The sequence below is a fragment of the Otolemur garnettii genome, unplaced genomic scaffold (genome assembly GCF_000181295.1).
Source record: "Otolemur garnettii isolate 467f Iridium unplaced genomic scaffold, OtoGar3 scaffold00055, whole genome shotgun sequence".
In the NCBI taxonomy this organism is placed as follows: Eukaryota; Metazoa; Chordata; class Mammalia; order Primates; family Galagidae; genus Otolemur; species Otolemur garnettii.
In genome coordinates this window covers 1,243,179-1,269,965 of record NW_003852450.1, presented here as the reverse complement: position 1 = coordinate 1,269,965, position 26,787 = coordinate 1,243,179, and the positions used below count along the sequence as shown (strand labels likewise).

At 47.2% G+C, this 26,787-nt stretch overlaps 1 protein-coding gene across 1 annotated transcript in view; it reads right to left on the bottom strand.

The window, feature by feature from the left end:
- Positions 1-26,787, bottom strand: part of PLXNA2 (plexin A2) — a 210,109-nt gene that overhangs the window by 94,472 nt on the left and 88,850 nt on the right. Inside the window, exon 4 of the mRNA XM_003792201.2 lies at positions 17,366-17,500. Within this exon, the coding sequence (XP_003792249.1) occupies positions 17,366-17,500 (135 nt within the window). The remainder of the gene's footprint in view (positions 1-17,365; positions 17,501-26,787) is intronic.

The following is a 26,787-nucleotide window of genomic DNA, read 5'->3' as shown; positions in this document are numbered from 1 at the left end:
TTCCAGTTATCTCAGTGGATACTGTGCGAAGTCTCAGAATTAAATTCATTTTTTCTTTTTTTGAGACAGAGCCTCAAGCTATCCCCCTGGGTAGAGTGCCATGGCTTCACTGCTCACAGCAACCTCCAACTCCTGGGCTCAAGGGAGTCTCCTGCCTCAGCCTCCCAAGTAGCTGGGACCACAGGCACCTGCCACAACGCCTGGCTATTTTTTGGTTGCAGCCATATATTGTTGTTTGGCGGGCCCAGGCTGGATTTGAACCCGCCACCTTAGGTGTACGTGGCTGGCGCCTTTGCTGCTTGAGCCACAGGTGCCCAGCCCTAAATTCATTTTTAAATCCAACTTCATTTCAAAATGTAACAACAATTATACCAAATGGCCTTTTGTGTAAGGCGATATTTCATGAAAGAATACAATGTTGCCACTCTAAAAAGGTCAGGTATTGTTTATTAACAATGCTCCCAAAATCTCATTATATCTGGGAGCCTGAGGACTTATGGACTAACATAATACATTTGAAGTGATCCGCATAGGATGGGGGGAATGTCCTGGGATAAGCACAGCAGTTTTGGCCTCCTGTGGCTACTGTGTGGAAGTTCCCCTGCTCCCTGGAGGCCTGTCACCAAAGCATAAGCATCTCTCTTCATTCCATCTAGCACAGAGAAGGCACGGTCAGATTTACCTAGTCCTAGAATTCTTTCCTCTATCAGACTATATTCCTTAGTGCATCCGTGGCAAACAAATAGGTGATCTCAGGGGAGGCAAATAAGATTCTGAAAAAAAGTAAGGGGACTAGAATTTTCTCCATTAATCTGGGCATGCTCCAATTTGCACTAGGAGCATAAATTTGCACGTTGAATTCCAGAAGCCCAAACTCAAGGAATATTAGATAAAATAAAATTAATTCTTGTAATCCTCTGTGATCATATTCAAACCCAATATTCTCAGCTTGGCACACAGAACGGGTTTGCCTGCCCACGTTCCTCTGTGCTTTCCTATTAAAATTATTTTCTGAAATAATGATAGAGCTCTGGCTGTATAAATGGTACCGAGAGGGGACAGGCTATGTCTGACCTACATCCAGTCCTTAGAGTTTAATGGGGGGAAGACACCTAATAGAAAGATATTTACCAAATATGCGTTTTTACCACAAAAGCTAGAGAGGTTCAGATAACTGAATCTATTTTAATTGGGGTGGACTGGGGTGGGTTTAAATTCTGCTGGGGACACAAGGAGGAAGGACAGCATGGAGGTGGCAGCAAGCAGACACTCTCCTTTCTAAACAAGTTCAAAACACCTGGATGACTCTTTAGCCTGTATTCTGTTTCCTCTCCTTCTCAGGAAGTTAGTATTGACAGAGACAGCTCTTTAAGGTGGGATGGATGGTGGCTGAGCCCAGAAGGCCTCAGGAACCCAGGAAAAGCCCTGCAACCATGAACAACTTCAAGGTAGGCATGAGATGGTGATGGCAGAGAGGTGCACCCAGGTTAGCATGACTTCTGCCAAAATCTGTTATACTTGGGAGGCAATCTTGACACCCACAGTGGTTTGGTTCTTTCAAGCTCCTGCATGAGTTTAGGCTTTTCCTGTGGTTCTGGAGATGGGATCAATCTCCAGAGATTGATGGACTATAGGACATGGACTGTGTGGGCTTTGTTTTCTTGGGGTAAAAAAATAGACCTCCTGTGCACTGGTCTCTAATGATTAGTGATCTCCTGACTGCCCAACATTGCCAGGGCTGGGCCAGGACAATTTAAGATCCTTTAAAAAGCTGTTGTGTGTTGAATGTCTGCAAGATACTGTGTGTTGAATACCTGCAAAGTGCCGTGTGTTTAATGTTTGCTGGGTGCAGTGTGTTGACTGTTTGTTTGCTGGGTGCCAGGCACTATGCTCAGTGTGCTACATACATCCTCTCATTTAACGCTGGCAACAATCTGATGGAGTAGATTCTAGAAACTTAGGGCTTAATAAGAGTAGGTAACTTGGGGAAAGGGTGCAGCCAGGATTCCAGATGTGCCTAACGCACAGCCTGCCCTATTCACCTGGCCGTTCTGCCTCCCAACACAAGAAGGAAACACAGGAGCGTGCTCAGAGCCGTGGCGTCCACTTGCTGCCCTGCCTTCCTGGGAGCCGCATGCTATGCTCTGTCTCCTGCACTACTCCCCTCATCTCCCTACCTCCGGAGCACTCCTGGAAGGAAGCTCACCAAAGGAGATGCAGGCACACCGTGTCCTGGCCCAGGGACAGGTGACCTTTCCAATTCAGCACCTTTATAAATCTTACCTAATGAAGTTAAGGGGAGAAAAGAATTAATGAATAAATGAAGGTTAAATCATTCCCTGCAGAAAATTGATGCTGACAGTGAGGGCCAAGAAGAGAGCTTTGAGAGTATGGAGGTGACTTGCATAAGAGGCTTTTAAAATTCCTTTCCCCAAATTTGACAGAGGTATAAGTCTTCTCAGTCCTGACAGGGGGTAAAGTAGGCTTTGGGGAGTCTGAGGAGGTGGCCTGAAGGAGAAGGAGTGAGAAACCCATGCTCTCCCTTGATGATGGTTTCCTGGAGCTGATCTGGGATGATACACACATGTGTACGCTGACATGCACACACACACACACGCTGTATACACTACTAAATCCTGCAGCTGACCAAGACCTAGGTAGTCTGGGTCTGTCTGGTTCATCCTTGGTCTCCTGAGACCTCTGTGGGACACCTTCTTGTCAGCACACCCTTGTTGGCCTCCTTGACACTACTATGATTGTTCCACTCCTGACTGTCACCCTTCATGGCTGCACACCTCAGCAAAGCTAGCTCAAGGGGGTGTTGATGAATGCATGGCTGAGCCAGGGAGAAGGAAAAAGAAAAGCAGAAATAGCTGCTTGCTGTGGTAGCCAGCCAGCCAGGAGCTGGTGCTGGGAGTGGCAGGGGTTGGGGGGAGATGGATGAAAAGGAGATAGTGGTAAAATTCAAAGGGCAAAATCAGGGCTGAGGTGCTGGGGGAAACATATCCTGTCCTGAACAATGCTGTTGACTTACTAAGTAGCTCTGGGGCAGGTCGCTTGCTAAGCTAAATCTCAGTTTAGCTCCTCAGTGAAACGGGGCAGGAAGAGGAAGGTCTGCAGGAGAGGATGAGCAGCAGAAGTCCTCCACGCTGGGAGCAGCGACTAAGAAAGATCAACTCTGCCTCTCCTCTCTGTGCCTACAGGCTTTTAGGAATCTGCTCATGGAGACAGGCTCAAGGGCCCAGCACAGCTCGCCCACCCTATGGGGTGGGAGGCAGGGAGCCAACACTGGGCTGATGGGGGGGGGGTGCTGAGAGTAGGCTGGGCAGGGCAGAGAGACCCGCAACCAAGTGCTGACTAGATCAACCAGTAAATAAAAGGTCACAGTGATTTTTCCAGGCACCCAGGGAGAAGCAGACAGAGAGCTTTGCTGATGGCAGGAGCTGACAACTGGCAAATGAGCCTCCACAGTTATCTGTTTTCCTTCCTTATTCTTGTCTCATAAGACAGAGGCTAGAAATAGATGCAACTGGCAGATGACTTAAAGATGAAAAATGAGCACCATGGTAGTTGTGGGGGGCTCAGTGAGCTGAGAGAGGCAGCTCAGGGCTGAACCAGGGAGAAAGAACCGGGCTGTGCCGCAGACATGTCCATGGGCTTGGCTCCGGTTCTGTCCCAGGCATTTTTCACGGATTAATCATTCTATCTTCTCAAAAATCCTGTAGGGTAAGTGTTATTGTTATCCCCACTTTATGGAGGAGAAAACTGAGACCAAGAGAGGATAAGCCAGGTCATATGGAAGAGTGGCAGAGCTACAATCTGAATACAGTTTTGTATCCAGAGATGAGCTCTTTACAGTATAGTATAACATTCCCTTTTCATGCATTCTTCTCCTCGTTTCTTGCCCCCTGCCCCAGCTTTCTTTCTAACCTTCAACAGGTATTTACTGAGCACCTAGTAAGTACCATGCACTGTGATATCTCTTGGAGAGATAGAAGCAGCCCAGACAGGCAAGGTCTCTGCATCAATAAATGTAGAAATGATGAATGAATGAAAGGGACACACTGTCTCCTTTATCTTCTTTCTATGAACCTGGGATGGGCAGAAGTCTTCCTGCTGTACAGTCAGAGAAATGGCCCTCCTGAGGTGAGGGGGTGGCTGGCATGATCACAGTGGGCTTCCATGGTGGAGCTTGGCCAATGCTGGCATCTTTTTCTTGATGATGCTACTTAGCTCCATGGTCTGTGCAAAGGGCCTGCTGGTGGCCTGCTACCAGAGAGGCCCAGGAGCTGGGTGCACAATTGATTCTTCCCAAGTTCTATTGTAGCAGCAGGCGCTGGGGGAGCTGGAAGTCCTTTCATTTGGGCCAAAGCTCCTTTCCTCTTGGGAAAGGTGGGTAGGTTGAGCCCACCTGAAGGGTGCTCACCTGTGCTATGGAAATTCTGTAAGGATAGCTGCCTCCTAATCTTTGCCTTCAGCTCTGACAATCCCAAATTTAGGAGAATATTCCCTGAACTTGATACTCTTTAGCTTTTTATTCCTCTAGGTGAGCCCATCCCCTTTCATGATTCACCTGGAGCATCACCTCCTCCAGGAAGCCTTCTTGGACTTACAGGCTGTGTTGGGTGGTGACCTCTCATGTATTCCCAGCTCCTCTGGACTGTATTGTAAGTCACTGCTTACTCGTCTGTTTTCCTCAGGTGTATGTGACTGTGCAAGGACAAGCTTTATGCTGTGAGCACAGAAGGTCCTCAAAGGTTGATTGACAAGCTCCTGGGTGGTTGTTTGACAATATTCTCATCTCACCCCATTTTTCCCTTTCTAATCTTTCTTCCACCTGACTCATGTCTCTGCCCACCTCCCTTTTCTTACCATAAAGTATTACTTGAGGGCAGAGGCTGAACCTGCCACCAACAGCTGATGACACAGCCAGTCTTCTTTCCACCTGGTGGAAATTTCAAAGCTCAATCTGTTTGCAGGGGTGGGACTGGTTATAAAGGGGGGAGGTGAGGTGAAGAAGGTTACTTGATGCGGAGCAGCAAAAGCTGGGGGAACTCAAGTGCACGCCGTGCAGCCTAAGCAGTGGATACCGTGCCTGAGACGCTGAGTTCCTGGGCTGGCCTGTTACAGAGAGATCAAAGGGACAGCGGTAGAAATGCAGCCCAGCGGGCTCTGAGAAAACAGTGTATGAAAGAGCCTTGTTACCGCAGACATCTTCTATACCCTCGGAACACTCAGGGATGGTCGCTCTCCTCTCACCTCCCTGCTCTCACAAGCACATGCACACCTAGACCCTCTAGGGGGCTGTGCACACAGCCTCTATTTGACACACCTTCGTGGGTAGAAAGAGCACAAGGGTCATTCAAATACATTTTATCAACAGGGAAATGAGGCCCCAGTTGGCCGTGACTCACAAGCACTTGTCAACAACTCTTTGACAATTAGCGAAGGCAGACTCTTGCCTTCCCCCTGCCTAGCCCCTCTCCTGTGCCCTGCTATCATCCCTCCACCTCCTTCTCACCACCACCTCTTGGGCAGTTTGAAGTTTGATTCTAAATTGTGTCCCTATGACCAACCCCAGACAGAAACCTCATCTGATAGGCAGCAGGTGTGAGCAGCTGGCCTAAACTCACAGGCACTGAGGCAAGGCCCCCACATATTTCTGTAAGTCAGCACAGGTGGTCACTTCTGGCTGAGGAGTTCAAAGGCCTTTCCTTAGAAAAAGTTGACCAACAATCAGTTTCTCACCTCATGGGAATCCTGTGTCCCTGGGACTTCCCTAAATAAAAGCCCTGAGAGGGTCCAATCTAAGCTCCTCTGGCCTGGAGAACACCCCCCCCCCGGCTCCCTCCCCACACACATAGGAGGGACCCTGTCAAGTCCCAGCTTTACACTCAGAGACTTTACATTGTGTTTATTTCCAAGGGTTTGCTGACTTCCTCTTCTCCACCTCCCCCTTTCCCTGCTGGCTGATGCTTCTCTCGACACCTCTGAACCTGTATCTTCACACCACAGAAACTGTCCTAGTCATCAGCGGATGGAAATAACTTTTCATGACGGCTCCTCTGATGTTGCCATCTTTTGTGTTGATCAAAACAACAAAACGAATCACACTCTCAGCATCTGATTGAAGCCTAATTGGAAATCCAAAGTGGCACTAAACGTTATGGTCTAAATAAAACACATTCAATTACCGAAACTCAACACAGGAAGCACCAGGGAGAGCGCTGGGAAGGAGATGAAAAGCAGGCAGTAGAGTTCTAGGGTGTCACTATATGGCCCCCACCATTTGGCAGGATAAGACTCAAGATGGTGAGTACAACAAGCTTTCTTGGGCCTGAGAACCCCTGGTTAGGGCCAGGGATTGAGCTGATCCCAGTTTGCAGGGCTCACACTTGGAATAGCACCAGAGAGGCTGAAGCAGGGGGCTACGGGGCAATGCCTCCCAGGTGCCCTGCAACCTGCTCTCCTTGCAAAGGATTTTCCTTTGCCAGATAGGCCGAGATATGGATAAGAATAGAAGATTGTTTAGGGGAATCAGGACATTACTGGTGGGCTCCGGGATGGGCCGTCTTGGTGGTGGGCGAGGGTGGGCAGTGCAGGAGATTTGCAACCATGCAGACGTGCACCTCACCCCCGGCTCTGCCTCCTAACCATCGCAGGAACCCCTTGTTCAGGTCTCCCAATCTTGCTGCACCTGGACTCCCTCATTCAACAAATGGAGATGATAATACCTGCCTTGCCAGGTTGTTGGAAGGAGGAGAGAGAGTGCTTGGGAGGTGCCTGGCTGGGGCAGAGGATGAATGGCAGCAGTAACATCCTAGGGCAGCAATGCTTCCTCCCTCTGCTCTGACCACCAGACACACTTCCTCTGACTGTCTGCAGAGCCTAGGGCAGTGCTTCACTGGTTTTTAAAACAGAGTGCACTGCTTCAGTCTCTTTGAAGGTGTCAGGTGAGGAGTAACTGAGTCTGTTCTGGTCTCTTGCAGCCTGGAAAGCTGCACTTTGAGCCCTTTGCTTAATTTGGACCTGGGTCCAGGGTGAGCAGGATGGGAGTTGCCTCCTACAGCCAGAAGGCAGCCAGGGGTCGCTGTCTCAGGATGTCTAAGGAGGTGGGGATTTGGCTTGGAAAGTGTGGGGTGGAGTCCCAGCCCTGCTGCTGGACAGTTTTGTGGCCCTGGGCAAATTACTTAGCCAGACTAAATTTCAGTGTTCTTATCTATAAGAAAGGTAAAGATAATAATATTCATCACCTGGGCTTCTTGTATTAGCTGAGGTCATATTTATAAACTGAAATAAGAAAAACATGGCATAAATATTAGTCAAATTTCAACACACCTTAGGTTAGGGAGAGCTGAGAGGCAAGACCGGGTGAGTAAGTTTTCTTCTCAGGTGCGGCCACAGGCAGAGCACGCTCTGTAGGGTTTCGCTAGTGATGATGTATTTGGGCCCAACCGTAAAAATATAATTACCACTACTAACAGTTATTAAGCAAGGAATATGTGCCAGGTACTTTTCAGAGTGCTTTTCATGTATTAAATTATTTAATATAATCCTCAAGTAATTATGCCCATTTTACAGGCGAGGTCACCGAAAAACAGAGAAGTGAAGCAACAAGCAACTTGCCCAGGGTCACACAGCAGTCAGTGGTGGAGCCAGCACTTGAACCGAGGCTAGCAGGGAGACTCCAGAGCCCATGCTCTTCCTGGTGTCCAGGAAACCACTCCTGGTCAATCACTGCCTGCTTCTTCACACAGAGCATGTGTACCCTCCCTTCTCCAGAGTCACCTTGCTCTCTGATCTCTCCTCTTCTGTAAAATAAAGGGCTGTTATTCACTAGGTAATCTCTAAGGCTCAACCAGCTCTGGATTGTTGCATTAGGGAAAAGGTGAGTCCTTTGTCTCAGTAACCCCAAGTATGGAGGGAACAAGAAAAAGTCCTTTCCTGATGGTTCTGAGTTACTTCAATTATTGAACACATCCTGCATCTCTTCTATAGTACTGCTCTGATGCATATATAAATAACCTCAGCTTGTTATTTATCTGCTTATTTACTTATAGATCATTCCTCCCCTCCAGAATGTGACTGAGGGCAGGAATTCTATTTTATTTATCTCTATACAAAAGCACCCTTAATAGTGCTGTTGTTGCATTGAAAAGAACAGAAAGAAATCATGAAGGCACCTATGTTCAGGGTAGCCCTTTTATAAGGAGATCTTTGCTGGACTGTTACTTAGAAAGACAGCCTTCTCTATATCTGCATATGCAAATGACTTATCGGCAGACAGCTCTATGCATTATACATGGTAGACACTTAATGGTCTGTTGAATGAATGAGTCTGTGTATGCAAATGATATGCAAATCTCCCCTATTTTAATTTGACCCTTGGGAACATCTTCAGGGGACTTTCCTGGGCCTGGATTGTTTTTAATTCTTTTCTAAAATTAAAAGTTCTAAAACACTACCAGTGTTCTCTCTGGCCTATGCTGAGTGCAACTCATCAAACTCGGGAAAAGAATGCTGGGCTGGACCAGGTTAATTAGGATTTACCCTGGTCTTCTGGCAATTCAGATGATGACTTGTGCAAGTGACTGGCCTCTCTGGGTTTCATTCTGGTATTGAGATGCTGTGATTTCCTACCTTCCAGTCATAGGAACATCATAATGAGCAGTCGTCAGAGTGTCGGCCTTCAGTAGTACCTACCTAGAAAGAAAAATCAAATCCCTTGCCAAGGATTAGAGTCTCCAGTCCCCCTGACCATTTGGAGAAATGAGGTATTTGGCACCACTTCTTCCTGTCTGGGCATTGTATTCAATCACTTCTTTCCAAACCAAAGGATTTTAAAATAAGAGGCTGGAGTTTTCGCTCTTAAATACAAGCCAAGCGTCTGATTAACAGGGTGGGTTTGCATTTCCTCTCCCTCATGTGAAAATATTTACCAAAAATGCTCTGATGAGAATATTAATAGCCAAGGAATAAGCTTCCTGTCAGGCTCTTTGTTCCTTGACATTTGAAATGGGGGAAAGAAAGAGGGAAAATCTAAACCCAAGCTTGAGGTGGTCACTGTTCCCTGCATCCATGTCCCTCAGGAGGCAGGATTCTGCCATTCCCTTGGGAAGGGCACTGTTGTGAGCACACTCAGCTCCTGGGCCACGCTGGGGTCCCTTGTCCTTAACCAGAAACACATGTGCATCAAAGGCTTGGATTGAAAATGACACATTTTATAACAAAAGTGCAGCAGCTATTGCTTATCCTCACTTTCCTAATCCACAGACTCTGTAATTCTCCCCCAAATCCCACAGGCTCAGCTCTCACCCTGCCCCCTCACATTGCCTCCCCTGTGGCTCAGCCCAGGCCTCCAGCCTAGGCAGAAGGGAGGTCTCCTGTTACTGAGACTTTGCCAGGCTTGTAAAAATACACCTTGGCATGCTCTGCCTGCACCCTGGGAAGTCTTATCGCCTGGACTAAACAAATGTGCACAATCAAAATAATAGTTTGAGATGTCAAAATAAATGAGTGGGGGACATCTGGAAGTGTGGTTCCCTATGTTTTTTCTTTCCCTTCCCCAAGGTCTGTAGGTGCCTGAGGGGGTTGGCAGTTCAGTAGCTTTGGCTGCAGGTAAAGACTTACTATCCCATGTTTTACAATAGCTCCTTTGAAAAGAGTCCCTGCTTTTGGCCCAAGATCTAGGTTAGTATTTGATAGGAAACCAGAATTGGTTCTGTAGTGAAGCAGGCTGGACACTGCTGGGTGGCATGCTAGAGGGCTGGCCTGTCCTTCCATCCTGTCCCTGCAGGGGGTTATCAACCAATGCAGAGGACTTCTCTGGGGGTCTCTCCTGCTTTTAAGACCTTCAGGGGAGGATGGCTTCAATCTTCCAAAATTATTTTTGTTTCTGATAACTCCAGGGCAAAATTCTCCTTGCCTCTACTCTCGTAAATCCCTTAAGCAGGGGGCAGTTAAAAAGCCAGTTTCCTACACTCTCCAGGGAAGCGGTCCCCTTGCTCTGCACACTGAAGCTGGGTCACTAAGGGGCCTGTCTTGAGTGGCTGAGACAGTACTGCCACAGGAAGACTGCCCAGAGAGCTCTCAAAAGCAACATGCCAGCGATTGTGTAATTTCCAGGCTGTGGGATCCTGCTCCGGATGGATTCCTGCAAAGCCTCCCCAGAAGCACTTTCAGGGCCCACAGGAATCTGATGGGACCTCACTTGGGACTTGCTCAACCTTCAGCACATCAACAGCAAACTTTAAAGCTACTGGGGCTGGCTGCGTGTGGCACCATGAACAGGATGTCCTTGGGGCTCATCTGGTATCAGAATGGATGATCTCTGCAGCCCTTATGGGCTCTATGGTTCCAAGACCCGGGCAGATGAGGAAACATATATTTCTTTTTTCCAAACCTTGTTTTTAAAGTGGGCTTGAGCACCTGCATCAGAGCCCTGTGCGTGGGTGGTGGGCAGCAGGGTAATGACGAGGCAAGTAGAAGAGACAGCTGACTGTGCGTTAGGTCAGACTGTGTGTCAAAGCCAAGTCATAAAAAGGCAATGCAGTTTCTATCTTATTTGTGGGAATACACGCTCGTGGAGGCCTGAGTTGTCATGCTCAAGAAGTCTGACTGTCTCTGGGGCCACTATGCTGTGAGGAAGCCCAATATACATGGAGAGGCCTTGTCTCAGGCACTCTGGCCAACACCCCCAGCTGATCCCAGATTCTAGTTCCCAAGGGCCAGATATGTGGGAGGAGAAGCTTCCAGATGATTCTAGCCCCTAGTCATGGAATACTCCCAGCCGTTCATGTCTCCCTGCAGAGCCATCTTTGGTACACCCTAACTTACACAAGTCTGTGAGCATAATAAAAATTTTTCTAGGCCAGGTGTGGTAGATCACACCTGCATTTCCAGCACTCTAGGAGGCCAAGGCAGGTGGATTGCTTGAGCTCAGGAGTTCAAGAGCAGCCTGAGCAAGAGCAAGACCCTGTCCCTACCAAAAACAGGAAAACTAGCTGGGCATCATGGTACATGCCAGACTGAGACTCTGAATATATATATATATTTTTTTTTCTTTTTTCCCTCTAATATCACTACATTTGGGGGTGTTTTGTTACATAGCAATAAATAACCAGAACAGTATGCCAACTGCTGGCACACATAGAACACTCAGCACTGGGGTTTGAGCACTCACTACCTACAGAATGGTAGCCTCATCTTTGCAGTGATTAAAAGAGAATTGGTTACTTACCTGGAGGGGTCAGAAATGAAAAGTCCCAGGGGTAGTCCCCTTCTGGCCAGTCCACATGCAGCTGGACAGGGCCCAGAGGGCTTGGGGGATGACCAGAGCTCAGGTACCCCTCCCTTTTCTCCCCAGATGCCTGCTATACTGGCCATCTAGGCCTCACACATGGGCCAGTGGCTGCCTCCATGTGTACTGAAGGCAGCAGAACTGTTTAGTCTGCTGGGCACATTCCTGGATTTTAAAAATAAATAGCAGATTATGAGCAACTCTGCTCAGTGCTGTCATCTGGCCAGGACAGGGGCTTCTGAGGTACCCCTTTGACAGGGAGCTGCAGGAATGGCATGTTGAAGGCCACTGCCTGAATCTGGGAACTCAGTCCTAGCATAATCAATCTGTCTATCTGTCTATCTATCTATCTATCATCAATCTATTTTTTTGAGACACAGTCTCATTCTGTCACCAGGTGTAGAATGTAAAGACAGCTTCATAGCTTACTATAACTCCTGGTCTCAAGCAAACCTCCTGCCTCAGCCTCCTGAGTATCTGGGACTACAAGGCATGGGCCAAAATGACTGGCTGATTTATTCTATTTTTTGTAGACGTGAAGTTTCACTTTTGCTCAGTCTGGTCTCAAATTCCTGACCTCAAGTGATCTTCCTGCCTTAGCCTCCCAGAGTGCTAGGATTACAAGTGTGAGCCACAGCACCCTACGTACTAACACTCACAGACTTCTGAATGACCTCTTTAGGTCATCTGATTCCCCTGCTCTCTCCAAGCCAACTGGAGCCAGAATTTCCTCCTCGGCAGCAACTTTAGCTTAAATCAAGATGTCCTGTTTGGGGATATCCCAGGGGTAGGAGTAGGTGGGGGAGAGTGCTGTGGTGTTATCACAGCTCACTGCCACCTCAAACTCTTGGGCTCAAGCAACCTTCCTGCATCAGCCTCTCAAGTACTGGAGACTACAGGTGCATGCCATGGCTCACAGCTAACTTTTCTATTTTTAGTAGAGATGGGGTCTCACTCTTGCTCAAGCTGGGCTTGAATTCCTGACCTCAAGTAATCCTCCCACTTCAGCCTGCCATAGTGTTAGGATTACAGGCATGAGCTACCACATGAAGCCCCAGCCCCAGTCATAATTTGTAGTGGAGATGTTTGTAGCTCTTTCTGAGGTCCTGGAGAAGTTCTAACAGTACTACTAATAATTACGATAATAATCACTACCACTTACTGAAAACACTGACTACGTGTCATGGCATTAGGTAATTTGTGTGTATTCTCCCAATTCTTACAGTAGTTAACACTATTAGGCTCATTATACAGATGAAGAAACTGAGGCTTAGAAAAGTTAAGTAACTTCCTCTCAAAACCATATACCTAAAAAGTTGCTGTGGAATGAAGGTTGGTCTGACTCCTGAGTCAACTCTTAACATCTATGCTATCTTGCCTCTCTAAACTTTGAAAAAGAGAGCAGAATCCATGCCCCCTACCCACTGCAAACACACACACACCCATCGCCAATCTTCAGCTGTTCCTAAGGCTCCTTACAGCCTGCATGGAGCCATTCTCCACTGTGACTCCCTTTTTCCATTTCACCCTTCGCTGGATCATTTTATGCTTCTATTCCCTCTGCTAATTCAAACTAATTAAAGTATAAAATAGAATAATTGCTTCCATCCCTATACTCTTTTCCCATCTACCCTGAGTATAGTTATAGTCCCTTTCTGGGAGTGGCCAGCCTGACAAGTTGGGTGGAAACTGGGGCTATCAAGTTTCTTTTCATTGTGTTGCTTGGCTTTTCACTTGTCTTAGCCTAATTTCCCCTGGACTCACTGTCTGACTTTCATTAGACACTGAGGATAAAGGAGTAACTTGCATTCACACCCACAACATCTGCTGAGTCACCGTTGATGAAACCAGGGCACACATTCTCAGGAAAAGCCAGCCATCCTTTCAGTGGAGCACCTGGGCAATTAATAGGATTGGGGAATTGGTTCCCAAATTTTCCCCTGGGACTGGCCATTCTTAGATCTATTAACAGCACATTAATATTGACTTGTTAGGCAGTGACACTAACGACCCAACACTTCTTACTAGTCCTATTTCTTAATTACATTTAATTAATTAATTGAGAGAGTGAGAGAGAGAACACACGGGTGCTAGAGTGAATATACTGGATTGTTCTAGCTCTGTGGGGAGATGAAGGCCTCTCTGAGCCCAGGACTTGGTTCTCATCTTCCAGTGTGTTTATGGCCCCAAGGATATTATATGTGACATGCTTTGGGGAACGGAAAGAGGAACAGAGAAACAAAGCCTGGGGACAGGACAGAAGGCAGGGATGACAGTGGGCTGCCCAGAGATATGTTACAAAGAGAAGTGATGGGAAGCCTCATTCCTATGATGTCTTACAAGGTCTTAGAAGTTTTAGAGAACTACAAAGTCTTGAACAGTTGCCTCAAAAAATAATAGAATGGTCCCTGATTTCTGATGGTGTGACTTAGGATTTTTGACTTTAAGATGGTGTAAAAGCAATACACATTCAGTAGAAATCATACTTCCAATACCCGTATAACCATGCTGCTTTGCATTTTCAGTATGATTTTCAATAAACTGCATGAAATATTCAACACTTAATTATCAAATAGGTTTTGTGTCAGAGGATTTTCCCTTGTTGTAGGCTACTGTAAGGGTTCTAAGCATGTTTAAAATAGGCTAGCCTAAGCTATGATATTTAGTTGGTTCAGAGTAGTAAACACACTTTTAACTTACAATCTTTTCAACTCAACAATGAGTTCATGGGGATATAACCCCTCTGTAAGTCAAGGAGCATCTGTACACTTCTCCATAATCAAACCAGCATTCTTATTCTCTCTAGAGTGTTCACCGATCAGGAAAGAAGTTCATGTGAGCTCACATGGCCTTATAATTCCCCTTCAGAAAGTTCTTTTTTTGGTCTAATCTCAAGCCCATGGTGCTTTGAGTGTTATCGAGGAGGAGAGGGAAGCATCCCAAGCCCAGGACCTTAGATGAGTCAGTCTCTTTAAGATCTGAAAGAGACTGTAGAGTTATTTATTACCTCTACCTTTCGATGTGGGGAAACCAAGTCTCCGAGAAGTAGAGGGCCCAGCTCATCCAGGGAGCGAGAAGCAGGGCCTTGCTGACAACACAGGCCTCCTGGCTCAGGCTGGGACCTGTTGGCTAGGCCACATACCCCTTTAGTCCCCTCCTCATCAACACTCAGAGTCCACATTCCTGAGTAATGGAATTGTAACCTGTGAGAGCTGGAAGGGGACTCTCAGTGACCAGTGTTTATGTGGCATGTGAAGCAGTGTAATAAGAAATTCCCCATTTATTGTCTCATCTGAGCCTCCCGTTGACCTTGTGTGAGACAGCCTAAGGTTAAGTGACTTGTCCAAGGTCCCTCAAATACTTGGAATGGGATCGGAATCAGAGCTGGGGACTCCAGACAAGCCTATTATCTGATGCAGCTCCTCTAATCAATAAAGGTGGAACTAGAACTGTGAGAGGGTCATACTACTAATTACAGCAAAAGGGGGACAAGCACCCAGGTCATCTGACTGTTCTCCCACCCCACATTCAACTGCTCCCTCTACGAGACTGAGCTGTCTGGGAATATTCAACTCACAGCCGGCTGTAGACAGATGGACCTCCGAGCTGTACTTGGCCCTCATCCTTGGACTCAGCCCCCAGTAAAGTCACCTGGCTACCTATTTCTACAGGATTTATGGCTCTTCAGGTGACAGGCCTCAGAGCTCCACCACAAATCCCCGGTAGATCTGCCTGCTGATCGCAGCTCCACCTGGTACAGGGAGCTCTCCCTACTAATATCTCACTTGAGCAGAGACAGCCCCCTGGCATTAACAAACCCCAGTTCTTCCTATATCTTCCCAGCATGGCTAAACTCCTCTATATGGTGCTGGCTGTAATAAGAACTGGGCAACTGGGAAGCAAAAGATGAGACAAAGGAGAGAATATTTATAAATAAGCTATGTGGACACTTGGTTTGGCCAGGGCAGATACTTTCAGAGACGGCATCCGTTATGGATCCAAAGAGTCAACATGTTCCCTGAAGCCCACTCACCGGACTCTCTTCTTTGGCTACATTTTGAAGCATCCCATTTGAGAAAAATAGACAAAGCCAAAATATGTGCCATGGCACTTTCTGAGTTCCACTAATGTCTCAGTGATCACTTCTCTTTTTCCACTTCACTAGACTCAGAGACCATAATAAAAAGCTCTTACCTAGAGCTACCAACCTGGTCATCAGCTATACAAAGTGTCTTTTGAAATATCCCATAAAATGTGGGTCTATTCAGGCCCTCTGATCCCTCTTTCATATACCCATATGAGTTGCCATCCATCCATCCTTCTGTCTGTTATCTATCTATATGAATATGTATCTGGAATGGTATTCACCAAACATTAACATGGTGTTTACATTTTGAGTAATGAGATTTGGTGACTTGTTGCTATTTTCTCTCCTGTATGTAGTACTTGAATTCAGTTAGCATCTACAATTTTTTTTTAATTGTCTTAAAAACAAAGAATAGAAAGAAAAGTCAGAGCACTCACAGAATTCAATCTTCTGTTATAGAAATATCTGGATACATGTTTCTCTCTCTTGTTAGATTATAATAACTTAAGGGTAGTAACCAAGTCCCATTCGTTCCGATGATTTCCCAGTACTTAGTTCCTAGGAAATATGTGCCCAGTAACAGTTCTTTTTAGGTCCATTGACTGTTTTATTGGAATAACAGGCCAGAGTTTATTTCCAAGACTGTCTTACCCATACTAGTTTAGTCAAAGCCTCTTCCAACTCCACCAAGTTCCCATCTGGACCTGTTTATGCCTCAACCGCAGAGGCCACATGAAAGAAGGTGCAAAAGACAGGTGGGTTCAAGAGGATCTGGGTGTAATTTGCATGCAATTAGCATATGATTAGTGTCATCTATGCTCCAGAAGTAATTTTCAAGTTAGAACTGCATCACTGCTTCCCTTAATGCCGGCGTATGCCCACTTGCCTTTTCCTTCCTCCTTCTGCTCATCTCTCATTCTCTAATTCAGAGTCTTTAGGTTCAGAAAGAAAGAAGGTAAAGAGAGCTGTGGGAAGGGTGATGCTGATCAAGGATGCCCAGACTCCTTGCAGGATACTTGAGAATGACACATGAGCCAGGAGGTGCCTTGTGAAAGCTCACAGTGCTCCAACCTCACCAGCATCCTTCTCTAGCCTAAGTCAGTGTCCTTAGCTGCTGAGACAGACTCAGTATTCTTCTCCTCCTCCTTCAGCTTTTATCTTACTTACCCTGTTCAGCAAAACAGAAGAACATGGCTGCTGAACAACAGTTAACCCACTCACTAGTAAAGGAATGAGCCAGCAGCCTTGGCTAAGGTTTTGCTTAGCTTCCTGGATAGTCATTGATCTCATAGATCCCCTCCTTTTCCCCTGCTTCTCTTTCCCTTCACCTTGGCTCTCTGCATTTGCTTTCTCTCTGCTCACACATATCCAGAGGAAATACAACCTGGGGGGAACAGTGCTCCATCCATCCCAGAGGGTGGAGAACATGGCCAGTTGTTACCCAGCAGAGGGGAGAGATCTATTTCCCAGGGCTCCCTATTTCCAAGGGCAAAGTTTCAGCTTCCCAGAGCTGACCAGCTTCTATCCTATACCAGTCTAAGACTCAGGCTAAGATTTTTATCTCCTTTTGGGGCCCTATCTTGGGTCTGTCTCTCCCAGGAGTGGGGCCTGCCTAGAGGCCCGGATTATTTACACCTCTTTGGCTCCCTTGAGCAGCAGACTCTGTGGGCCTGAGAGCCGTAAATCTACCTCCTAATCACACCAAGCTGCTCCGTGCAGTCTGGCCCGCTCTTGCAGAGCTGTTCATCACTCGCTGAGACAGGGGCTGTGGCCTAGAGAGGAGCCTCCGGGAAGTGGCTGGCCCCCGACTGCTTCTTTCTGGCTCCCTATAAAAACCTACAGGGACTCTGCCTCTCTCAGGATCCTTGCGCTATAAGCCCAGAGGTCTCTCTTGTTAGGATGAATAGCTTCTGAACAAAGGTGACAGACCACCGCTGTTTCCAGGAGTTTGGGAAGGAGAGATGGGTGTCAGCACTTACCTGCCTTTCAGACATGACGTACAGGAAGCGCTGGTCAATGGAGAAGGCCATGTCCCGGAGGATGGGGCTCCCGTCTTTGAGCACAGAGACCATCTCGTACTGGACCCCACCATGGGGAGGACCATCTGCCCGAATCTGTGACAGAAACAATGACACCCTCAGTATCTCAGTGTTCCCCTGTGGGCTACCTGTCTCTGCCTCGAGGGAGGCTTATGGAAGACAATAACTAACCCCTCAATTGCTACTCCACACACACAAGAGCTACTTATTTCAAGCAGCCCAGTTTCTACCGAGAGAATCCTTTCCCAGCCAGTCTGAGTTTCCTGGGCCTGGAATTTCTGGTGATGGATTTATTTGTGTGGCCATATGCCCTTAGGGACAATTTTGAATATCCCTATGTGGTTATTCCTGTGGGCGTCTACATATATTTATAGCACTGTGTGGTGCCTGTACGTGCAAATGAGGGTGTGCTTCTGTACTCCCTTTGTAGATGCAGTGGGAGAATCAGCATCTGTACGTAGTATACTTGCCCACCACAGGTGCAGTGCAATAATTATACAAACTATCAAAAAACTTGTCATTAAGAGACTCAGGATTTTCAGATCTCAGGAAGGCCTTTCTGTCCCCAAACACATACCCTGTTTGCAAATGCACCCTGTGAGAGGCAGTGAGCCAGGAATGCTGGTTTAATCTCTGGGAGCCCTACCCAGGAAAGCAAGTCAGAGAGGACTTGGAAGCCCTCTAGTCCAGAGCTTCTTAGCCCTGACTGCATGTTAGAATCATCTGGGGAGTTTTAAAAAATATGGATGCCAGGGCTAGATCCATTAATCAGAATCCCTGTGGGTGAGGCCCAGACATCTTCTTTGGGTTTAAAAGCTCCCTGGGTGCATTTAATGAGCAGCCAGGGTCAAGAAGCAGCAATGTAGTCCAGCAGTTCTCAAATCAGGTGTCCTCGGAATCACCTGGAGGGCTTGGTAAAATGCCCTGCTAGGTCCACCCCCAGAATCTTTGACTCAGTGGGATGTGGCCCGACAATTTCTTACAAGTTTCCCGTGATGCTCAAGTTTTTGGTCCATTGCTTTAAGAAGTTCCAATCTAGGCTGACCCCTATATTGAACCCTTTCCTTGAAGGAAAGAGGCCCCTAAGGTCATACAAAAAGTGGATAGCAAGTAGCCCTTGATGTGAATAAGCCCCAGGCTAGCAGCTGACTGTTGACCAGTACTCCCTACTCCAGCCTGTCTGTTTTGTCCTCTGACCATCCAAACGCCCTCTGGCTCAAGCCCTACCTCCTCCAGGAAGCCTTCCCCAATCTAATGGCTAATTAATTGCTCCCACTTTGATGCTTTTTTTTTTAATCAGACATTTTGTCCTAGGATTATAATCAATTGATTTGTTCATTGTATAGGTACTAGCTAACATGTATTGACTACCCACTTGAATTGTTCTCTAATTGCTTCTGATGTGCGCAAGTCCTGTCAACATTTTGAAGGCAGGGATATATTTTCCATTTATCTTATAACCCTCTGAGGACTAGCACAGGGCTGGGAACATAGCTGGGGATGGATAAAAGGGATTGCCTGAGAAACACTGTTGAAAGAACGTGAACTGCGCACCAACTGATAGCGAATCCTGGACTCTTTGGGGCTAAGTCAAAGTGAGGCTAACAGACTTTTTCCCTGCAAGATTTTTAGATTAAGGCTCCTCTTCCCTTGTGTCCTTTGCATTCTCTCTCATACTCCCAACCATCTCCTCCCTCTGTCCATTTCTGGGACCACACTGAGAGCTCCTGAGGGCAAGGCACCATCACTTATTCATCCCAGTCACCCAGCTTAGTACCTGATGCCACAATAAACATGCAAGGATAGATGAACCGATGCATTTTCAGTTCTTACTGGTTGAGTGGAGAGGGACAACAGCATTATTTATTGCACAGTTGGGGGGAGGCAGACCACAGCTTCCGTTCCTATTTCTTTACTCTCCTGAGAATTTGCACACTTGAGGGCCCAAGACAAGGCATGGGCTGCTGGGCTGCACCCGCCATGTTAGGCTGGCCAGGGGCAGACCATGAGCTCATTATAGGGTGGGAAGTGTGGGCCCTGGAGTCCTCAGTGGCAGAACAGCAGGTTTCTGCCTGAGGCCCTTATCTCTAGAGTCCAGGTTTGGAAACAAGGGGACAAGGTCTAAGGCTGGGATACTGTGTTCTCTTCTTCACCTGCTTTGGCAGGCAACTTAGGGAGTTGTGGACTTAAAGTTAAGGAGGTAGCCTCAGTGGAACAAAATAACCTCTTTTCTTAGCCATTCCTAGCCCTGGTCAGTCATCTTGCGGGCTGGCCTCTTCTCTTTCCCCTGAGCTCCACTCTTACCCTTTTATATCTAGCTAGCGGCCTTCCTGCTGTTCCACGCTGGTGCCTTGTCTTCTGATGCTAAAGCCCCTCCTTCCAGGGATGGGGTCAGGAGTCATTCTCAGAGGGTAAAGGGAGACTCTAGGGGTCAGTGCTGATGTTACGGGGCTGAGACTGCTACACTCCACTCTGGAGCAATTCTGATGATGAGATTCAAGCAGAAGGAAAAGCAGGACCTCGATCTAGGATAATGCCCCACAATTAAAATGGCTTCTCTTAATATTCAAAGCAGCATTCTCTTTTTAGGTACACAGATTTAAATGTCTGTAAGACCCTTACAGAAACATTTTAGTTTTTACTCACAACAGTTTTGGGGCTATTTCAGGAGGTAGTGGGAAGATGGGATTGCCATGACTTCTTGGCTTGGCCTCCGTTTCCTGTTTCCATAAGATGAGGGTTCAGGCTCTGCTTCTTGTCTGAGTTGGAACCATACCCTATCTCTAAAGGGAAGATGTCTCAGTGTCTCTCTCCCCTGCCTGTGACAGGGGCTGCTCTCTAGGGAGGTCTGAGTCTCCTTACAGCTCTGGCTCGGCTGGCCAAGGGGCGGCAGAGCCAGCTCCTCCCTCACTGGCCCAGGATCTCTTGCCTCGGGAGGCTGGTTAACCCTCTGCCAGCTGGAGCAGCCCCCTTCTCCCAAGCCTGGGCACTCGTTTGCATCCCTAAAAGGCCTGGCCATGAAGTCAGAAGGGAGAATGAGCCACACAGGTCTAACCTTTCCTCTGTTGTCCTGGGACCAGACAGGACTTCTGGCCAGAGCTAGAAGGTGTCACCCCATCTCTGCTGCACTCAGGACAAATCCCAACCATTGACTTTTTACTGAATCAGAGACTTAATCAGAAGGGTCTTATTTTTTCCCAGTCTATGATTTCAATCTTTTAATATACAAGTTGAAGCTAGAATTAAACCTTCATAACTCTCGTACATCTGAGCTAAAACCAACTGAGAAGAGAAATGTTGGTGCTGAAGCCGAACTAAGCCATTATACTTCATTCCGTCTAAATCCCTGGAATGAAGGGCAGTACTGGCCAAGACGTCTGCATCTCTGCACTGGGCCCATAATCCATGCTGTCTGCCATGAGATGGGTAACTCTTCACAATACCCACAGGGGTCAGAGAAAATGGAGAACGGAGGCTAGTGGGTCAAGGAGAAAAAGGTGGGGCAGAGGATGGCAGGCAGAAGGCAGGAGCATTCTTATGTAGCAGGAACCTTTTGCCCTTCCGGGGTCCCCTTTGCTGTCTCTGAGAAACATACCAGTGTGGGCAGAGTATGAGTCTGGGACTCAGGCATCCTGGGTCTCCATTATGACTGTTCTTACCTGGGCAAGATTTCTGTTTAATGGCACATTTACAAGGGAGTTGTCCCCCTGAGCCTCGGTTTCCCTCTCTGAATAACAGGAAGAAGCAAACTGCTGAGTGCACCTCACGGGAGAATGACAGACTTATAAAAACTTGTGGAGCATCACGGACTTCAAAGCTCCTCTTGTCTAAGCCCTTCTAGTAAAGGCATCCAGTCAGTGGAGAGACTGGGGCTCCAACCGGCTCCCTCCAGAGTGTCGTGGGAGAAAGCACGTGCTGGAGGAAAGAACAGCCCAGGCGTGGCCGGGGAGAAGGGGCCTAGTGCAGTTTGAGCTCTGACTCTCCATCTTCCTGTCATGGGTAGAAGTTTTGCATCTCAAAGTTGCCCTCCGTCCTTGCCAGACACAGGATGGTTAGTGGTGAGGGGACTGTTAAGGATTCTCAAAACAAAAGCCAACTGGTTGATCTAGTCTGTCCCATGAAGTGACAGCTCTCTTCTGCTTCTAAGCTTGTGTCCTCAGGGTCAAATTTCAATGACCACAAGAAAAACAATAAACTGAAATAGGCCCCAAATCTAGTCCAACCCAGGCTGCACAGGCCCCAGAATCCAACCAAGAAGTGGAGGAGCCTGGAGATAGGACAGAAGGGGGAGGTGACGGGAACAGGTGGCATGAGTCACTTGAGTGTGTTTTTCCAGTTGGGCTCCTCCTCTCCTGGGAGGACTTGCCCTCAGCGGATATATAGAAACCATGAGAACTATTTCACTTGCACAAGGCTCAGAAGGCAGGTAGCCTAAGGACAATCTGCTACCAAAGAGGGTGACAGTCCTTACTGAGGTCAGCAAGAGAGAAACTATGCTAAGCTGCCACACAAGGAGACTTAGGCAAGGTCTAGATAGAATTCCTGTCAGGAAGAGACTTGGCTATAGAACGGGTGTTCACAGGAGACAGTCCCCTTCTCAGGAGGATTTTAAACCCAGGATAAGCTCTTCTGCCCCATGGCTAAATGTGGCCCTGCCTGAAGAGAGAAGAAGAGACTTGGTGAATTTTCAAAGGGCCTGTTCACCAAAAGAATTTTGTAATAGGTACCACTTATACAGCCCCACACTATTAAAAGCATGCAACAAAACTTAACTCAATCCTTACAACTACTCCACAACTATTATTCCCATTTTATGGTAAGAAATGTGAGCCACAGAGAAGTTAGGCAACTTTCCCAAGCCCACACAGCAGTAAAACGGCACAGCTGGGATTGACACAAACAGCCCAGATCCTCAGCCACCTTGTGACACCCTCAAGAGGGGAAAATAATGGGCAGACATAGTGTTTGCTGCAGCTGACCAGAGTAGATGGCTAGACTGATGGTCCCAACTCCTTACTCACTCTTTCTCTTTCAGAACCCCAAGGTCAAAGTGACACAATCACCTACTTCCTGGGGGCAACAATAAACTCAGAATCTAATTGGGGGGGGGCTTACATGGGGGCTGAAACTCCGTTTATCAGGGCTGGCTCTGGGGCAGGAGTGTGTGAGGTAAAATCCAGGGGAGATTTACTGTCCAGGGCTTCAGGAGAATGAAATAGTGACCCTATTAGTATCTTTCTTTTAAATCACAGCTGTGTCTGTACAGAAATTAATGTTGTCCTCTTTACTTGAACATCCAGTTCAAATCAGCATATCCAATTAACTCACCTGCAGTCCCTGCAAACTCCTTTTCCTGTGCATCAATTTCCTTTCTAGTTAGTCCTAAATTATGGAGCCCTTACTTGGGGTTTGGTACTCTAATATCATTTTATTAGTAGTAGTATTAGTTGTAGCAGTAATAGTATTTGGGTAGTTTTTTTTTTTTGCAAGTGCCGAGGAAGCACAGGGGTATTGGAAATCTTCTTCTTCGTAAGAAAGACATTGGTTTGCAAGGCATGGCCACACAGAGGGAGGCACTGCAGCATGTCTGGAGGGCTGGGATCTAATCCCAATTTTCTCATTAATTGGCTGTGTGACTTCAGGCAAGTCACTTCACTTCTTTTTGTAATAGTTTCTGTAGCTGCCAAATAAGGGTAGTAACTTAACCCCTCCTAGCTGGAAAAGGATACTGTGAAAATGAAATAAGTTATTAGCTCTGAATTTCAGTACTGTCCACTACTCATTTATGACATGCCTACCATGAGCTAAGCCTGGCATAAGAGCTGGGGACACCGTGACACATGATATAGGATCCCTTCAGGAAGCCTGGAGATGAGCAAATGAACAATTCAATTCATACACCCCCCCCACCCCTTTTTTAAGGATCTTTCTATGTTGCCCACTCTAGTCTCAAACTCCTCGGCTCAAGCAATTCTCACCTCAGTCTCCCGAGTAGCAAGGACTACAGGTGCATGCCAGTGTGCCTGCATTAAATCTTTGCAAACCCAAAGGCAAGTGTCCTCAAACTAGGGCCCACAGGGCCACATGCAGCCTGTCTAGGACATTTATCCGGCCCGCCGGGTGTTTTTGCAGCCACTGCCTGTCCTGTTTAGCTGCTGACTTGTCCCAGGGCCCACGGTCTGGCCCGCTAACAGTTTGAGGGACAAACTGTTTAAATAGTTTGAGGACCCCTGCCCAAAGGTCACGCTTGAGAACTACATGGGGATCCTGAGGAGACCCACCTGGGGGTGGGGCAGCAGCTCACCTGTCCTGAAGGAGGCCCTGAGGCTTCCTGCAGGAGGTGATGCGTCAGCTGAAAAGTAGGAGTGCAAATGTGAGTTCTCTGGAAAATTTAAAGCGCAATATGAATATAAAGGTGTTATTGTTATGTCCGAGCCCAAATTTCTTGGAAACTTGGCCTCTCAGACCGGAGCACTTGGAGAGGATGAGATTTTGACACAGAGTTACTGAACACTCCATAATTTCAGCAGGTCTCATTACTTTGTGTCCTCAAATTTACTTTTCAGGAGGCCTTTGGGGTATTTCTCTCTTTTGCATCAGGGTTCTGCTCTTGTGTCATATATGAACGCATGTGTTACATGTAAATGTATGTGTGGTTTGTGTGTGTGTGTGGTATGTTTGGTATATGTTGTGTGTGCACGTGTGAGTGGATGTTCATGTGTGTGTGTGGTGTGTGCATAGGTATGTGGTGTGTATGTGCGTGCAGTGGCATGTGTTTGGTGTGTGCATGTATGTGTGTACAGTGTGTGCGATGTGCATGTACATTATGTATGAATTTATGTGTGTGGTGTTTACGTGTTTATGTTTGTGGTATGTGTGTATGTGTGGTTAGCCCACATGTGTATGTGTGTGGCATGCGTTGGGGTGTGTGTGCTGTGTGCACAGTATGGCATGTGTTTGGTGTGTGTGGTGTGTACCTATGTGTAGTGTGCATGTGTGTGGTGTACATACATGCACGGTATGTATGGGTGTTACACGTGTACCATGTAGTGTTGTGTGTAGTGTGTGCACGTGTGTGTGAGGCCGCGTGCGTGTTTAGATGTTCCAGGGGAAAGGCGGAACAGGGCCGGTGCTGCCTGTGTTGAACTCGCGAGCGAGTTAATGAGAGAGAGTATCTGCAGCTGTGTGTTTAGTACTGCGAGAGAGAGGATTCATGCTCAAGTTTATTTTTGTAGCGCTTCATGACCCGAATTATTTATAGATTGAAGTCTTTGGTAAATTCCGTCTCTGAGATTTTTCCTCCCTCTATCTTGCACATACATTCACACACACACACACACACACACACGTGTGTACGCCTGCAGCAGCAGCAGCAACAGCAACTTTCAGGGTGCCTGCCGTTGGCCCCGCCTTCCGAGCTGTGCAAACCTTAGCTAAGCTTGCAGAGTCACAGCTCAGCAGGCCGAGGCTCCCTGGAGGACAGCTAGGAGTCTGGCCTTAAATGCTCGGATAATTGGAGGGGATGCAAGAGCCTGGAAAACTTGGCCTGTGGGTTGCACTGAGTCAGGAGAGGGGAAGAATAGGGGAAACAGGGCCAACGTCTTTCCTGTCCGTGAGGAGGAGGGAGGTTGGTGAGATGTGTTAGGCTCAGAGAATTCCTCTGCTTTTACCCTACACACACACACACACCCCTCCCCCTGACACGCAGATGCTTCCAGCACTGGTCCCTAGCGACTTGTCGGTCAATCATCGGGGCTCTGACACTGGAGACTGACATTTCTATGTATAATTATTTCTATTTCTGTGCATGTTAAGATTCTGCCATGGATTTTTAATTGAGGGTGGGTGGGAATAGCAGAAGGGTGCGTGGGGCTAGAGATTCCTGAGTTGGTTTCAGGGGGCCATGGAAGTCTTTCTCCTGGAATGCAAGGAGAAGTCCCCAGAGGAACCACTTGTTCTCTGGACTTCTGCCTCTCAGAGCAGTCTCAGAATTAATAGTTTGAATAGTTATTGACCACTTACTATGAGAAAGCTAAGTGTTCCGGGGACTAGGTAGGAGAGATTGGCCGGGGGAAGCTCCGGAGGCCGGATCTGAGGATGGCCTCCCATCCCTGATGCACGTGCTCACGGAACTGCGAGGAGCCATCTCTGCTCCACACCTTCCTACGGCCAATGACAGTCGGCATTTCACAAAGGCACAGAGCACCCCACCCCTGGGCTTCCCCCTTTACCGCCCAGGCATGAGCAACATGAAGACCTAGAAGCAACAAGAATCCAGACCTCTTGTTGTGCACCTGTCAGACAGGGTTTTGAATGTCAAGGATGGGGAAGGGACAAGACTATACGAGAGAGGAACAATGTTGGAGGATGAGGAACACGGGGCACAGGCCTTTGCCCAGCCCCACCTTCAAACACTATTCCAGCTCTAGGCTCTAGGCTTGGGCAGGTCAGGAGGCTCCAGGAACAAGACAAGGCTGCCAGGGCCAGAGGAAGCAGTGGATTGTTCTGGGAAACAATAAGATAAACACAGCGTGGAACAGCCGAAGCATTAAGCAGCCTCAGATGAAATCAAATCACGCAGCAGAGAAGCAATAATTCACACGGAGTGCAGAGAGTGGGGAGTGGGGAGCTCGCGGGGAGGTAGGAGGAATTAATAAAGAATAATGAGGGACTTTGCCAAGTCTGAATCTTTGTTTACCCTAAATTCTGGAAATGTGGGGTGCTCAGAAGCTTCATTCAGGGCACTGTACACAGGTTCCTTGTCTAGGGATGTCCTGGTTGTTTCAGGATATAATTGAACCTCTTAGGCTTTTTGAACTGGGAATAATTTAGAGCCACCCTTTGGGGTCCACGTGGATAGGGTGTGGCTAGAACGGATAGTAGTAGGCACCCTGGCAGGCAGGTTAACCACCTTAGAAATGCCCCATCTCACTCCCCAAAAGGGGGAAGGAAAAAAAAAAAACAAACTCATGCTTCCTGGGACTGGATATGCATAGAGTTTTCAAATAGCTTATCACTTTTTATTAATTTAGCTTGATAGGCAGAGGTTGCAAAAAAAAAGGTCTGCACATTTCAAGAAAGGAAAAAATAGTATTAAAGTTGTAACAGCTCAAGTCACATTGGCCTTTTGCAATTACAAGAGATACAATATACAAGATAACAAACATTGTTGAGTATTAATAGTTGTAAGTATTCTTCTTTTTTTAAAATGCGTATATATTTTTTGGCACCCTCTGCGTTTAATTGAGCATCTATTCTATGTCAACTAGTGTGCAAAAGGTTGGGAATATAATAAAATGGCTAGTCCTCAAAACTCTAGGTGGGCCTTCTCATTTTACAGACTAAAACATATGAGAGTATCT